General features: G+C 43.5%; 1 protein-coding gene across 1 annotated transcript in view; it reads right to left on the bottom strand.

Moving 5' to 3' along the window:
* Window positions 1-16,825, bottom strand: part of slc27a4 (solute carrier family 27 member 4) — a 50,465-nt gene that overhangs the window by 16,962 nt on the left and 16,678 nt on the right. The window contains 2 exon segments of the mRNA XM_078426451.1: window positions 1,863-1,932; window positions 3,265-3,426. Coding sequence (XP_078282577.1) covers window positions 1,863-1,932; window positions 3,265-3,426 — 232 coding nt within the window.

The raw sequence follows: 16,825 nt of genomic DNA on the forward strand, positions 1-16,825 counted from the left end.
AGGGGATGGAGGTATCGAGACCATGAGCAGACAGATGGGATTAGTTTAAAATAGCCTTGTGGTTTCAAAATTTTATTCTTCTTTCAAATCCCTCCATGGCTTAATTTTTCCCTTTCGCAATATTCTCTAGCCTCCAAATTGTGTCACTTTAATTCTGCCCCTTCTTCACACCTGAATCTAGCCACTCAGCCATTCACAGATGGCCTTTGGCACCAAGACCCAAGTTCTGGACTTCACTCTGAGCCTTTCCTCCTTCCTATCCTTTTTTTCCTCCTTATAACACAGCTTTCTGAAGGGAAGAGATTGAACTTTTTTCCCGCCTTCCATCACTGTGAGGAATGTGGACGAGTCATTGTTGTGGATATTTATTGTTAAAATGTATTTTGTGTGTCCTGTTGCTTTTTATTGGTATGACTGTATGACAAATCAAATTCCTCGTATGTTGCAAACCATACTTGGCTAATAAAGTATGATTATGATTATGATGATTATGATCTCTGGGCCACCTGCTTTTGTATCTGCGTGCAGCTTGGAATTAAATTCTTGTTTGAGCTGTGCTGTCTGTGCGGCGTTTGCACGTTCTCCGTGACCACGTGGGGTTCCTCCAGGTGCTCTGGTTTCCTCCCATAACCCTAAAGTGTGCAAGTTGGTAAGTTTAATTTAGTTTCGAGATACAGCACGGGAACAGGCCCTCCGAGTCCACTACAACCATTGGTCACTCACTCACACTAGTTCAATGCCATCCCACTTTCTAATCCACACTGATCCTACACCAGAGGCGCAATTTATAGAGGTCAATTAACGTACAAACCCGCACGTCTTTGGGATGTGGGAGGAAACCCATGAACCCGGTCAAAACATACACAGTTACAGGGAAAACATGCAAACTCCACATAGACAGCACCAGAGGTCAGGTTCGAACCAAGTCTTTGGCGCTGAGGCTGCAGCTCTACAGCTGCGCCACTGTACTGCCCATTAATTGGCCACTGTAAAATGCACCCACTGTATGGGTGGTTGGTGGAATCTGGGGGAAGTTGATGGGAACATGGGACAAATGGTTTATATTAGGATTACGATGAATGTGCGTGCTTGATGGTCAGTGTGGACCAAAGAGCTTGTTTCTCAATGACTTTGTAACATTCTTCTGAAAAGCTTTGAGATATTTCATTATGTTATAGGTAGTGTTTAAATAAAAGGTGTTGTTATTATCAGTCCCCAAAGTGACAAGACAGCAGGTGGGAACTGGCACAGATCTTCAACTCAACAGTTGGCAGAGTAACTCAGCATGCCAGAGACTCAGTGTGTCAAACCTCTTTATGTAGCTACATTTAGGACTCTCTCCTGACTCCTCAGCAACCGCTAGAGATTTCTCTCACTGTCGGAGAAGGTGCCTCCTGTTGTGAGACTGGCACATTACCCGGAGAGCTGGGAAAGGGGATGGAAGCACCAGCAGCTGACAATGACTCAGGTTTGACAGGAAGAATGAAGGGATGAACGGGAGAAGACAAGAAAGGAAATCCAGAACATTTTTAATCAACTGAGCAACACGGAGCACAAACTCGTTCGATAGGTCATTCCAAACATAAATTCTGTTGTAGACACAAAATGGTGGAGTAACTCAGTGGGTCAAGCAGCATATCTGGAGAACAAGGATAGGTGATGTTTGGGGTCAGGAATTCTGTTGTGCTGTAACTGTGTTGTAATTTAGAAAAATCTCTCCACTGAAATATTTTAAGTACAGGGGTCAAAGACATCACTAATGTTCAGATGGGAGTGGATATTAGATTGAGTGAGATGGAACACCATGGGGTGAGTTCAATTGGGTAAATGGCCTTTGATGTTCATGGCACACTGGTCCTTACCTGCTATGGACAACAATGGCTGCCTTCGGCATTCCCGTTGTTCCTGAAGTATAAATGTAGAACAGTCGATCTGTAACAAAGGACACATTTGCAAGCAGAGGAAAGGGCAATTTGAACTTGGACTAAGGAGTCTATGGTTCACAGAAGTGCAAGCTTTGGTCATTTCATCAGAGACTATCTGATGGTGAAGGGAATAAACTGACTGTCTTAGTTTACAGATTGCTCCATTAAGTCAAGAAGAGCAAGGGACCTCCACATTCGGTTGTTTAAGGCCAGTGCTAGGCTAGAAGTTGGGGTAAACACCTCTTTCCTCAGAGAATGGAGGACCTCTGCAACAGTCTACTCAGCCATCCCAATCTGCTGATCTCTGGCAGCGAGGATGACACCCATACCTGCTGGTAAGACACCATCTTGCACAAATACCAAGTAAAACAAGGAACTCAGGGATGGAAGGATCTCCCCGATTTTTTTCTCTTTTTAATTATTCAAGGGATGAGGGCTTTACAGGCTTGAACCAGCAGTTAATAGACCACGTCCAATTGCCCTCCAGGTGGTGGTGGTGGTGAACTGCTTTCTTGGACCGCTACAATTCTCGAGATGCGGGTATACAACACATGCTGTTAAGGAGGGACACCTTCCCAAAGCATCATCTTTAGGTGGGGATCAGAGAGGAATTCCAAAGATGTTTTTCTCTCCAAAATCACCCCAAGATCAAATGGCCATTTTATTGCCATCATACTTGGAGTGGAGGGTGCACATATTGTGAGATTTGGATTCACAATTGTGTGTATGGCAAGCTGCCAACCTGGGCGTGAATATCTCTGAATATCCATGCTGGGCCCAGTACAGATGCAATCACAATGAATGCCCATCAATGTCTCCACTTCCTTCAAAGAATAAGCGGATTTGGCATGAATGAGAGTATTCAATGAACTCCCAAGAAAGAAGAAGATTACTGAGTGATAGATGCTGCCCGGTCCCACAGTTACTGACCTCCCACCATCGAAGGAATCTACAGGAGGTGCTGCCTCAAAACGAAAGCCAATATCATCAATAACCCACATCACTCTGGCCACGCTCTTATTTTGCTTCGTGACCACCAAGATCAAGAACAGCTTCTACCCAGCAACCATCAGGCTCTCGAATGCTGCACAACACTAACCCCAGCAACTATGAACTGCTCTGGACTGTCTTTAGTTGCACTAAACTCTTCGTTTTTTCTGCACTATTATGGCTATTAATGCATTGAAGTTTAAAATATATATATATTATCTGCGTGCATTACATTTACGGTCCTGTTAGGTTGGTGCATGTAAGAAGTTCATCATTCTATTATCGCTACATATGACAATTAAACACTGTTGACTTTTCCTGCTTTTCATAGCCAGCATGTTCGTCGTACCTGTGAATCCTCGGTTCTGGAGAGGGGGAGGGGGATGTGATGGAGACGCTTCCAGTAAATGGTCGAGGTTTACAGTGCCTGCAGGCATCTCGCCAAAGGTCCATTCTCCAGAGCAGTACAACTGCATGGATTTCCCCAGGATTTGGTGGATCTCCTTCAGGGCTGTGAAGCGACAGCAAGACTCATTAATGGCACCCCATCCTTTATCCGATCCATGAAATCCCTACAACCATCCTGTCCTAGAAGTGTACAACCACAGTACTGGGTGAACCCCTGCCCCTCCTGTTTAACTCCACTGTTTCACACAACTACCACACGGTAACTAAAGCCGAGACATGCTTACATTTCTTTCACACTCCCCACCCTCTGATGCCCCAAATCATTTATCATCATCCAAATATCTTTGAACCATACTGATGGAAATAGGAACAAAGACATAGATGCTGGAAGAACTCAGTGGGTCAAGCAGCAGCTCTGGAGGCAAAAGGAGTACGTCAATGTTTTGGGTTGAGACCCCGCATCACAACTCATGCGGCAGAGACTGATGCGGGGACTTGACCAGAAAAGTCAACATGGCTTCTCTCGTGGCTAGGGCAGGTTCCCTTCCTGTGAAGGCTTCGCAACCCGAACAGTTTGCAAATCAGAAATGTGACAGAGTTCCCACATGGTAGAAGATGCCTCCAGCAGCCAACAAATCCATCTCGCTCATCTTCCAATTATAAGGGCTGTACACAAGTTGGCCATTTGTAACCTGAGGAAGACCTGTTCACGTGTTTTGCCCATAGAGATGCTGCTTGACCTGCTGAGTTCTTTCAGAGTACTTCATTTTGTTCCAGATTGTAGCATTTACAATATTTTTTGTTGTCTTAATGGGAATAGGAGCTAGTTAGTACATAGCAAGTTCCCACAAACATTGCAAAAAAGATCAGGTCTCATTTTTTAAATATTCTAGCTATATTAGCTTAGGGATAGAATTAGGCTAGAAGGCTAAAGTACAGCACAGGTTACCAAAGAATAACTTCCCTTCTTTACTTCAGATTAATGTTGTAGGATTGTTCATGGTTGTGTCTAAGGATTAACAGAGCCTCAGTTTAATATCTCCTCTAAACGCTGGCATCTCTAACAGTGCATTGCTGTAATGGAATGTCATATCTGGATTACAGGCTCAAGACTCTGGAGTGAACCCACACACACACATCCTGCTTGGAATGTCTGAAGAAGGGTCTCAACCCGAAACATCACCCAGTCCTTTTCTCCAGAGATGCTGCCTGTCCTGCAGAGTTATTCCAGCATTTTGTGTCTACCTTCGATTTAAACTAGCATCTGCAGTTCTTTCCTACACATCCTGCTTGGAAGACAGATCTATAATTGACGCACTCAGTAACGGCGGCTACAGCAGGAAGTGTGGTTTGGAGTGGGCCAAAACTACAGTGGAATGTGGAGCTGCTTGCGACAGTGATAATGGGATCGCCAAATCATCCTCTACCTTCCATAAATGGAGTGGGTACTTGAATTTCTGCAACCGCTTGCTTTTTTAAACAATGCCCTTAGTGTGGCCAAGCATGCCACACGGACATAATCAGTCAAAACATCTACACTGACCCAAGTAAAGACATTAGTTCTGTTCACACAAGGATGGCCTTTTAGAAAGTGTAGGCATTTTATATCTTGTTTTATTAGTTTCTGATTAATTTTAATGTGTTTTATTTTTGTTAAACAGCACAAGAGAAAAGAACTCCGGTTTAGTTTCGTTTAGAGATATAATGTGAAGACAGGCCCTTGGCCCACCGAGTCCCTGCCGACCGTTAATTGCCCGTTCCCACTAGTTCTATGTTATCCCACTTTCTCATCCACTCGCTCCACACTGGAGGCAATTCACAGAGATCAATTAACCTACAAACCCGCAGGTCTTTGGGATGTGGGTAAAAACCGGAGCAAACACACTTGGTCAACGGGAGAACGTGCAGACAGCACCCAAAGTCAGGATCAAACCTGGGTCTCTGATGCTGTGAGGCAGCAGCTCTATCAGCTGCTCCTCTGTGCAGATAAGTGCTGGTTTACTGTGGGATGGGGTGGCTGTGAGCCAGCATTCCTGTTCCTGGAGGAGGTGAGGCTATTAAACAAACAGTTGTAAAGCAAGTTTTGAACAGCAACTCATTTAGAATTGCAAGGCAGTGCAGCTACTTGCAGGAGACCAGAGAAATCCCCTTTTTTCTTCTGCATTCGTTACTGTCCAGTGCTCTTAACTGAACCATTCCCAAGAGGCTTTAACTAGAGTTTAGAAGAATGACAGACAATGTTGTTGACACATGCGGGATCCAGTGGGGGATTGACAGGGATGCCAAGAGGACCTTTCACCTGGTGTTATATCCCAAACCAAGGGGCATAGCATCAGAATAAGGGATCACCCATTTCAATGGTTTATTGTGACATGGACAGAGACACAGTGAAATTCTTGTTCTGCATGCTATGACTCAAATCATACTAAGTACGAGTACAATAGATTCTCTTCTGGAACAGCACACAGAGTCAAGGAGCAATGTCCTTTCTTGCAGGGCTGTATTCTCACGAATCCTAACTCGGAGCACATTGGATACATTCAGCATGGAAGAATGGCACATCTTAGTTTTGTTTATTGTTATGTGTACCCATTTCTTGGGCAGACTGGATGACAGATCTCTCTCTCTCTCTCTCTCTCTCTGAAGGAAATTACATTTTTATGGCAATTGAATAGTTTCAGAGTCACCATTATGGGTGATTTTTTTGAACTTTGAATTCAAATGAAAAAAAACAACCCCCAAATTCCACAGTTGCCATGGTGAAATTCATGTTTATATCTTTAGGTCAAAAGTCCGGAGATCTGGATACTCGCCTAGTAACTTAACCCCTGTCTCATGATGTGATATAACTGACTGCACAGCAATACTGGGAGAATGCATCTGACATTAAACAGGCAGGTCTTCTGATGGCCAGAAGACCATCTGTGTTTTGCAGGTTATTTTCTCTTTGAAGAGAACTTTAAAGATGATGAAAGTCATACTCTCCCTACAACAATGTATAGAGTGAGGAATCATAGATTGCCTGGTTCCAGTAGGACCAGGTCCATCATGGAAAAGAGGGAGTGCAGCACAAGAAAAACAATCAGCTGTCAGTAGCAGATGTACAGTGCCCTCCACAATGTTTGGGACAAAGAACCATCATTTATTTATTTGCCTCTGTACTCCACAATCTGAGATTTGTAATAGAAAAAAATCACATGTGATTAAAGTGCACATTGTCAGATTTTAATAAAGACCTTTTTTTATACATTTTCCTTTCACCGTGTAGAAATTACAACAGTATTTATACATAGTGCCCCCATTTCAGGGCACCATTATGTTTGGGACACAGCAATGTCATGTAAATGAAAGTAGTCATGTTTAGTATTTTGTTGCATATCCTTTGCATGCGTGTGTGTGATTCATGGACATCACCAGTTGCTGGGTGTCTTCTCTGGTGATGACCACTGTCTCTGCCAGGCCCGTATTGCAGCCATCTTTAGCCTCTGCTTGTTTTGGGGGATAGTCCCCTTCAGCTTTCTCTTCAGCATATAAAAAGCATGCTCAATTGGGTTCAGATCGGGTGATTGACTTGGCAATTTTCTAGCTTTGAAAAACTCCTTTGTTGCTTTAGCTGTAGGTTTATTGGCCTCTGTAAATTGCTCTGACTGTGTAGGGAGTGGATGAGAGAGTTGAATAATTGAAAAATAGAGTGAATGGGTGATCGATGGTCAGCATGGACCCGTTGGGCCGAAGGGCCCATTTCCATGTTGCATCTTTCAATCAAATCAACTAACTTAATGGCCTAACAGAAAGACTCAAAATTTGGAGAAGATTTGGTAAAGTAAATGAGAGAAGAACAATCTCCTTTCTGGAACATGCAATGAGCAGCATGATGAGTTCACTGGTGACTGCTGGTGGAGTCTAGGGTCATGCAGTAGATAGAGGGGCAAAGGATAGAAGAATTCTGAAGGTATTCAACCTCGAACAAAGTTTACAAAAACACAACTTTAATTCGCTACCCAGTATATTGGGCTAAACAATGCGCTTCATTGTTGTGGTTGTGAAATCCTTTGGTTCTATCCTTCAAAAATTCTCCTGAAACCAGTACTCAGTCGATTGCCAGAGAAAGAGACAAATCGAAAAAGCCAAAGATGTTTTCTGTACAGAGTTGAGGTAGGCTGCAATTTGACCTTTCATTTATAATTTGCAACTCTTCAGGCAGATAACACCCTGCACAGATGGTTTACACACACAGCTTTAATTGGGATCTCTAGGACCGGCCCACACAGTACCAAACCTTCAATTAAACACTGGAATTTGGTAATGTGGTAAACACCCACAAGCAGACAGCACCGCGACAGCTTGAGTAATGCATTATAAGAGGGAGGATCCCTTCTGAAGACTGCCTCCCTCTCAAAACCCAGGCAGCCAGCTAAACTGGTCAAAGGTTCACCCCTGCAAGTGTGGCACCCGATGATAGGTCCTAACCACGAGGATTTATGACACCCATTATCCACCTCAGGTGATTTTTTTTCTTTCAGTTGACAGCGGTGGTAGGGCACAAACAAAAACAGGCAGAATATATACTGATCCAATGTCAACCGTTTTACATTAGTCATACAGCATGGAAACAGACCCTTCAGCCCAGCCTAGACCATGCTGACCAAGATGCACCATCCATGCTGACGTGCCGACCCGTTTTGCCCATCGCCCCAAACCTTTCCTGTCCATACTTCTGTACAACTGAAGAGACACAAAATGCTGGAGTAACTCAGTGGGACAGGCAGCATCTCTGGAGAGAAGGAATGGGTGACGTTTCGGGTCGAGACCCTTCTTCAGACTGATGTCAGGGGAGTGGGCAGGACAGAGATAGAATGTAGTTGGAGACAGTAAGACTGGTGGGAGAACTGGGAAGGGGATGGAGAGAGAGGGAAAGCAATGGCTATTTGAAGTTAGAGAAGTCAATGTTCATACCGCTGGGGTGTAAGCTACCCAAGCAAAATATGGGGTGCTGTTCCTCCAATCTGCGCTGTATTATTATACCGTTACCTATTCTTGAGATAATTTTTTACTCTTTCCTTGATTTAATATTTCGCCAGCATAAATTTTATCAGTGTCCTATAAAGTATGTTACAACTACCGAAGTAGTCATTGCTGACAGGTCAGATTGGGAATGGGAGGGGGAGTTAAAGTGCTGAGCAACCGGGAGATCAGGTAGGTTAAGGCGGAAGTTGACACCTGGAACAGTGGATAGAGTAGATGAGGTTGGAGGAGGTGCAAGTGAACCTCTGCCTCACCTGAAAAGACGGCCGGGGTCCTTGGATGGAGTGGAGGTAAAGGGACAGGTGATGCATCTCCTGCGTTTGCAGGGGAAAGTACCTGGGGATGGGGTAGTTTGGGTGGGAAGGGACGAGTTTACCAGGGCGTTGCGGAGGGAACGGTCTCTGCGGAAAGCAGAAAGGGGCGGAGATGGGAAGATGTGGCCAGTAGTGGGATCCCGCTGGAGGTAGCGACAGTGTTGGAGGATTACATGCTGCATGCGACGCTAATGGGGTGGAAGGTGAGAACAAGGGGGGGACTCTATCCTTGTTGCGAATGGGGGAAGGGGGAGCAAGAGCGGAGCTGTGGGATATCAAGGAGACCTTAGTGAGAACCTCATCTATAATGAAAGAGGGGAACCCCCGTTTCCTAAAGAATGAGGACATCTCCGATGATCTAGTACGAAAAACTTCTTCCTGGGTTCAGATGTGGCGTAGATGGAGGAATTGTGGAAAACGATAGGGAGATGTCGGAGATGGTCCAAGTGAATTTTCTGCACAACTTTCTGTACAATCTTCTGTACAACTGTTTATTTAAAAGTTGTTATTGTATCTGTCTCAACTACTTCCTCTGGCAGTATACCTACCATCCTCTGCGTGAACAGTTGCCCCTATTAACTCTTTCCCTTCTCACTGTAAACCTGTGATCTCTAGTTCTTGATTTCCCTACATTGTCCATTCACCCTATCTGTTCCCCTCATCTATCTTTGCACGTTCAATAACACTGTGCTTTATTCTGACTAGGACTGAGTTGGCAATACTGATCACAGAATGTAGACCCAATTTTTCAGATCCTAATGCCTTTGCTATTTCAGATTATAATTCCAGATTTACCTCCCCCCCACCCCCCCACCCCCACCACACGAGATGAGCAGGACAAGCTGCACTGCCACCCAGTCATCTCAAATTAGCAGCTGCCTTCCCACAGGCAAATCTGCCCCGAGATTGTACTTGTGTGCAAACAGCTCAAATTCTACACAATTCCCCAGACACTTTGTTATGAATGTTAACATTGTCTTATTGGAAAACTGATAACTGTAACCTCCCACAGTTTTGCTCCTAACACGTTAAAAATTTGATTTCAATGCAATATACCACTTTATATTCAGAATTCAAAGTCCTTTATTATTATACTGTTACCTATTCTTGAGATAATTTTTGACTCTTTCCTTGATTTAATATTTCGCCAACATAAATTTTATCAATGTCCTATAAAGTATGTTACAACTACTGAAGTAGTCATTGCTGACACAAGACACTGCAGATGCTGGAATCTTGAGCAAAACAGAGAGGCAGACAGTGGCACAGATGGAAGAGCTGCTGCTTCACAGCACCAGAGACCTGGGTTCAATTCTGACCTTGGGTGCTGTCTGTGTGGAGCTTGCACATTTTCCCTGTGAGTACTTGGGTTTCCTCCCATATCCCAAAGACATGCGGGTTTATAGGTTATTTGGACACTGTAAATTGCCCCTAATGTGTAGGTAGTGGATGAGTAAGTGATATAACATAGAACTAATGGGAGAAAGTGATCAATAGTTGATAGCTGAAGGGAGAAAATAAACAATTGAACTTGTCACATTTGGGGAGTCTCTGTCACTTTCCAACATTGAGGTAAGCATGGAAAGCCGAGGGCTGGAGCAAAAATGTTACAGGCAAGACTCTTGCCAGTGTTTGAAACTGAAGCTATTACTCTCCCTGTAAAGTAAATTATCCCGCTTAGACTGAAGACATTTAGCTGGTACCTGCTCATGTAAATAGTTCCAACTATTTACTAATAGTAAATTTATAATTTGTATAATTATAAATTGTATATCTCAATTTAATCCTCCATCTCACTACGCCAAAAGTACTTTGTGGTTAAATTACTAGACCAGTATCTAGAGACGTAAAGTAACATCCCACTTCATATGTGCAAATCCTACCTGGATTCTTGGGGAATTCAAATGTGGTTAAATAAGTGAACTAGGAATCAAAAGGCTTTTATGAATAAAAATTACCAGAAAAATACTGCAATGTCATAAAAACTCATCAAGTACACCAACGTCCTTCAGTGAATAAAATCTGGTATCCTTGCTGTTCAGCTGCACTTGGAACACGAGACCCACAGAAATTAAGTTTGACTCTGAACTACCCTCTAAAATGGCCCTGCCTGGAACATCCACTTCTGGAAGCAAATAAAAATGCCTTCATTTGCTTTTTTCATCTCCCAACTTATTCCTTATTTTTAAGTTGCCCTTTTCCGGACCTTTCTTCATCCAACATTCGGAAGCCCATTTGTCTCTAAAGATGCAGACAATTGTCAAGGAAGTCCAAGGAGGGAGGGAGGGTGGGTGGCAGCAATTGCATCAGCCAAACAAAATGGAAGGAAAACCAAAAGAAAAATGGCAGGCCAGTTCTACAGGAGAAAAAAAATTGCTGATTGTAAGTCCTGATGGTTTCCTGCGATGAGTGTGTAAAAACTGCTCCCAATGAGGAGAGAAATGTCAAGTCAATGGACAGGCCATAATTTGGGTCAGGAACCTACTTCAGTCCCCCTACTCCAATCAGTCTGAGGAAGCGTCCCGACTCACAGAAACGTACATTTTGCGTTTTGCATTCCAGCATCTGCAGTCTCATGTGTCTGTCTCCAGTGGAACTTGGTGCATTGCAAAAATCTAGCTTAAAAGCTAGAGACAAATTGTCAAAGGATGGGAGGGTATGCTTTTAATATCCAACAGGAAGAAAGGCATAAAGCATTCTTTCACTCATTTGAAAAATACTTAGATGCAGGGTTTAACTTTCACATTCTCAAATCACTCCCGTTTACACTCATTTACTCACCAATCAACATCTTAAAGTTTAACATTCTTGTTCTCTTGCTCAAATTCCACCACTCCGCCCCACCATTTATCCCAGCCCAAAGCTACAAAATCTCTGGCTTTCTGCATGGGAAATGTGGTGTCTCACAAATCTCAGCCTTTGAAGAGGTCACCAAAAGAATTGAAGAGGGCATGGTACATTGTTCTTGATGATTTGATCACAGGGAAGTTTTAATAGACATTTGGATGGACACAAGGATAGGAAGGCTTTAGAGGAATATGGGCCAAATGCAGGCAAATGGGACAGCCCAATATGCCAATTTGATCATCGTGGACGAGGTGGGCTGAAGGGCCTGTTTCCGTGCTGTATAGCTCTGTGACTCTGACTCTGCATTCCTCCATCCCTGGCCTATTGCCCACTCCCGTTACTTGACTGTTGGTGGCCAGTCTTGGTCCAAGAATTTCCTCCCAATGCTTTTGGCCTCATTACTTTCCTTCCCTTTTAAATGCTACTTCCTGAGCAAGCTTTTAGTGGCATGTCCAAATGTGCCTTGGAGCCATTTTCTGTCTGATTATGTTCCCTTTGAAGCTTGTGGTGCTTTACAATAGTAAATGTGCCAAACCTATACAAATTATTGCTGTGAATAAATATGTCAAGCACCGAATTGAGTTTGCTGCCAACATTGAGAGTATTATTAGTGCAGGAGGTTACAGTCAGTCAGGTTCTCAATTCCTTACTTTTCCAAACTGCAACAAAATGAAAAGGTCTGTGGAAATATGCCAGTTTATTCATTCTTCAGTAAAAGTAACTAATCTCACCGCTCAGCGACAATCACCAAGAGGCATCATCTCCTAGGATGTGGAACTGAACAAAATACCCAAGATCTGCATCTCGGTGGAGTCAAAATACACTTTATTTATTCCTGTCTCTCAGGTGCCAATGCCAACAAATTAAAGTCTTCCAATTTTAAATTAAACTATAACAGGGAGATTGTCCCCTCACCTTAATTCAACCATCCACATGAAACACCACAGGATAAAACAGTGTGAAGAAGGGCCCCAACCCGAGATGGTGTCTGTCCATTCCCTCCACAGAAGCTGCCGAACCGCCGAGTTCCTCCAGCATTTGTTTGTAGAATAAACCAGTAACTATGAACAGAACCAGGACTGACGAATCTGGCTGTTAAGAATTAAAGTAAATATACCTAATACATGGGAATCAAAGTGTGTGAAAGGGGAGTGGATATGTTACTCGCAGGTAAATTAAATGATCCCAATCACACAGTAGAGATTTATTACACCAACCATACAAACGTTTGGGCAGATTGTCAAGACTGATAACATAAAATTCCCTCTTTTGTTCACAGCCACTAAAAGATAGACTGAGTGCGCCAAAATCTGACTTTAGTCAAGAACATTAAGACCAGAGAGAAAACACAGATCCCATTAGCAATTTTCTTTTATCTAAACAAAATTGTTCATAAACCTAGCACCAATCTATCTGAAGAAGGGCCCTGAATAGAAACATCTTCAGACTCTTTCCTTCCACAGATGCTGCCTAAGTTATTCCCCTCGCCCCAAGTTCCTCTACCTGTTGTACTTGAGTTTGGCTTAATTGCATTAAGAGTTAGACATAACAGAATCAAGGGATATGGGGAGAAAGCAGGAATAGGGTACTGATTTTGGATGATCAGCCATGATCATATTGAATGACAGTGCTGGTCGAAGGGCCGAATGGCCTACTCCTGCACCTATTTTCTATGTTTCTATGTATTCAAGTATAGTATTATTTGATTTGATTGGATAGCATGGAGAACAAAGTTTTTCACTGTACCCAAGTATGACAATAATAAACCTGAACCTCTAGCAGTGTGTCATGCCCTCAGGTCTGCACCAAAATATCAGTTCAACTTTTTGCCGAGGTGGGAGTTTTACTGAGTTTGCTGCTCAATGCCCACCAGCTTTCCTGGATGCCGTCCATCACTCTCACTATTTTCAGTTCACGAGGAAAGATGTTCAAATAGTGCTAAAGAGAGCACAAACACAATATGGCATTCACAAAGGGGACAGAAAAGAGGAAGAAAAAAAGAGCTTCACTTTTATTCCAACAGTATCTGCGGATTTGTAAATCCACTGTGTACACAGGGAGCAATGATGCTGGAATCCGTGTGTTCAAATATAGCAGCAAGAACAAGCCTCTCCGGGTACTGATTATTACCAGATTGTGCCCTTCAAACGAGTCTTTGCAAACTGGCAGCGCACAGGTGTTCCTCAGGAACGTCAATGTTGTGATATACGGAGGCCCAATGCAGATTTAACTATCCATTAATGACCTCGTTTTGTGCACCAAAGCCTCAAATACATATTCAAATGGATTAGAACCTCTCATCTCCTCATGCCAGGAGGCCCAATGCACTATATACAATATCCTGAATCCAGGATATATTGTCTAATCTCTTGTTTGCAATATATTTACTGTACACAGAACATACACAGGCCCTTCAGCCCACCTTGTCCATGCTGACCAAGTTGGTCTTCTGGGCTAGCCACATTTGTCTGCATTTGCTACATAGCCTTGGAACCCCTTCCTGTCCAAATGTCACCTCGTGCCAGTCGCATGGCGGGGAAGGTTGAGAGCAGCGAGAGGAGAGGAGGGTTGTTTTCCTGACGTTGAAGTTTCACAGAAAACTGATGTGTCCCACTGGTAACTTACAGGGCTCACAGAACATTCTGACCTCAATCATCACCTATTCATCTGCTCCACTCTACCATGGTTTTTAGACAATAGGTGCAGGAGTAGGCCATTCAAGCCAGCACCATCATTCAATGTGATCATGGCTGATCATTCTCAATCAGTACCCTGTTACTGCCTTCTCCCCATACCCCCTGACTCCGCTATCCTTAAGAGCTCTATCTAGCTCTCTCATGAAAGCATTCAGAGAACTGGCCTCCACTGCCTTCTGAGGCAGAGAATTCCACAGATTTACAACTCTCTGACTGAAAGAAGTTTTTCCTCATCTCTGTTCTAAATGGTCTACCCCTTATTCTTAAACTGTGGCCCCTGGTTCTGGACTCCCCCAACATTGGGAGCATGTTTCCTGTCTCTAACGTGTCCAACCCCTTAATAATCTTATATGTTTCGATAAGATCCCCTCTCATCCTTCTAAATTCCAGTGTATACAAGCCTAGTCGCTCCAGTCATTCAGCATACGACAGTCCCGCCATTCCGGGAATTAACCTAGTAAACATACGTTGCACGCCCTCAATAGCAAGAATATCCTTCCTCAAATTTGGAGACCAAAACTGCACATGGTACTCCAGGTGCGGTCTCACTAGGGCCCTGTAAAACTGTAGAAGGACCTCTTTGCTCCTATACTCAACTCCTCTTGTTATGAAGGCCAACATTCCATTGGCTTTCTTCACTGCCTGCTGTACCTGCATGCTTCCTTTCAGTGACTGATGCACTTGGACACCCAGATCTCGTTGTACGTCCTCTTTTCCGAACTTGACACCATTCAGATAATAATCTGCCTTCCTATTCTTACCACCAAAGTGGATAACCTCACACTTATCCACATTAAACTGCATCTGCCATGCATCCGCCCACTCACACAGACTGTTCAAGTCACCCTGCAACCTCATAGCATCTTCCTCACAGTTCACACTGCCACCTAACTTTGTGTCATCTGCAAATTTGCTAATGTTACTTTTAATCCCTTCATCCAAGTCATTAATGTATATTGTAAATAGCTGCGGTCCCAGCACCAAGCCTTGCGGTACCCCACTAGTCACTGCCTGCCATTCTGAAAGGGACCCATTTATCCCCACTCTTTGCTTTCTGTCTGCCAAGCAATTTTCTATCCATGTCAGTACCCTACCCCCAATACCATGTGCTCTAATTTTGCCCACTAATCTCCTATGTGGGACCTTGTCGAAGGCTTTCTGAAAGTCAAGGTACCCTATATCCACCGGCTCTCCCCAGTCCATTTTCCTAGTTACATCCTCAAAAAACCCCAGAAGATTCGTCAAGCATGATTTCCCCTTCGTAAATCCATGTTGACTCGGAACGATCCCGTTACTGCTATCCAAATGCTCCGCAATTTCGTCTTTTATAATTGACTCCAGCATCTTCCCCACCACTGATGTCAGACTAACTGGTCTAAAATTTCCTGTTTTCTCTCTCCCTCCTTTCTTAAAAAAGTGGGATAACATTAGCTACCCTCCAATCCATAGGAACTGATCCTGAATCTATAGAACATTGGAAAATGATCACCGATGCGTCCATGATTTCTAGAGCCACCTCCTTAAGTACCCTGGGATGCAGACCATCAGGCTCTGGGGATTTATCAGCCTTCAGTCCCATCAGTCTCCCCAACACCATTTCCTGCCTAATGTGAATTTCCTTCAGTTCCTCCGTCACCCTAGGATCTCTGGCCACTAGAACATCTGGGAGTTTGGATCTGTCTTCACTAAGGAAAATACAAACAAAGTACCGGTTCAACTCGTCTGCCATTTCCCTGTTCCCCGTAATAAATTCCCCTGCTTCTGTCTTCAAGGGACTCACATTTGACTTAACTATTTTTTTCCTCTTCACGTACCTAAAGAAGCTTTTACTATCCTCCTTTATATTATTGGCCAGCTTACCTTCGTACCTCATCTTTTCTCCCCGTGTTGCCTTTTTAGTTATCTTCTGTTGCTCTTTAAAAGAGTCCCAATCCTCTGGCTTCCCGCTCTTCTTTACATGTCAAACCCCTCGCACGAGGATGCTCTTAATTCCTCAGCTGCTTATACTAATGCTCAGTGCATTACTGGGGCATACAAATTGCACACTGTAGAGCTGACATTCAATTTTACACCAGAATGATGCACAAATCCTGTGCATTAATGCAAGGCACAAATCTGACTTCTCGGCAGCTGGCAATAAAACAAAACAGAAAATGCTGGAAAAACATGTCAGACGGCTTCTATGGAGAACGAAAAACAGGTCATGTTTTTAGTTCCTTCACAAATCCTGCCTGACCTGAGAATTTCCAGTATTTTCTCCTTTAATATCACATTCCCAGCTCCTAGAGTATACTGCTCTTGAGACTGTTTCTATTAATATTCAGACTTGGATTGGGATCCTTGCCTGTGGGAAGTCATATGGTTGAGGGAAGGGGGAAAAGTGGCAAGATGGCGTTATGAAAAGAGGAACTCATTAGTATGTAATGAACAAAATCAGATAAGAATTTGGTTGCCAAAAGATAAGTTTCTGCTTAGCCATTAAATGTCTTTTGCACATTGTGACACCCAGTGAAGTACTTTCAATATAGGCAGTGTGGCAACATCATGAACAGCAATGTAATAATAATACACAAAGTGCTGGAGAGACTCAGCGGGCCAGGCACCCGAGGAAGGAATGGAC

The sequence above is a fragment of the Rhinoraja longicauda genome, chromosome 31 (assembly GCF_053455715.1).
Source record: "Rhinoraja longicauda isolate Sanriku21f chromosome 31, sRhiLon1.1, whole genome shotgun sequence".
NCBI lineage: Eukaryota > Metazoa > Chordata > Chondrichthyes > Rajiformes > Arhynchobatidae > Rhinoraja > Rhinoraja longicauda.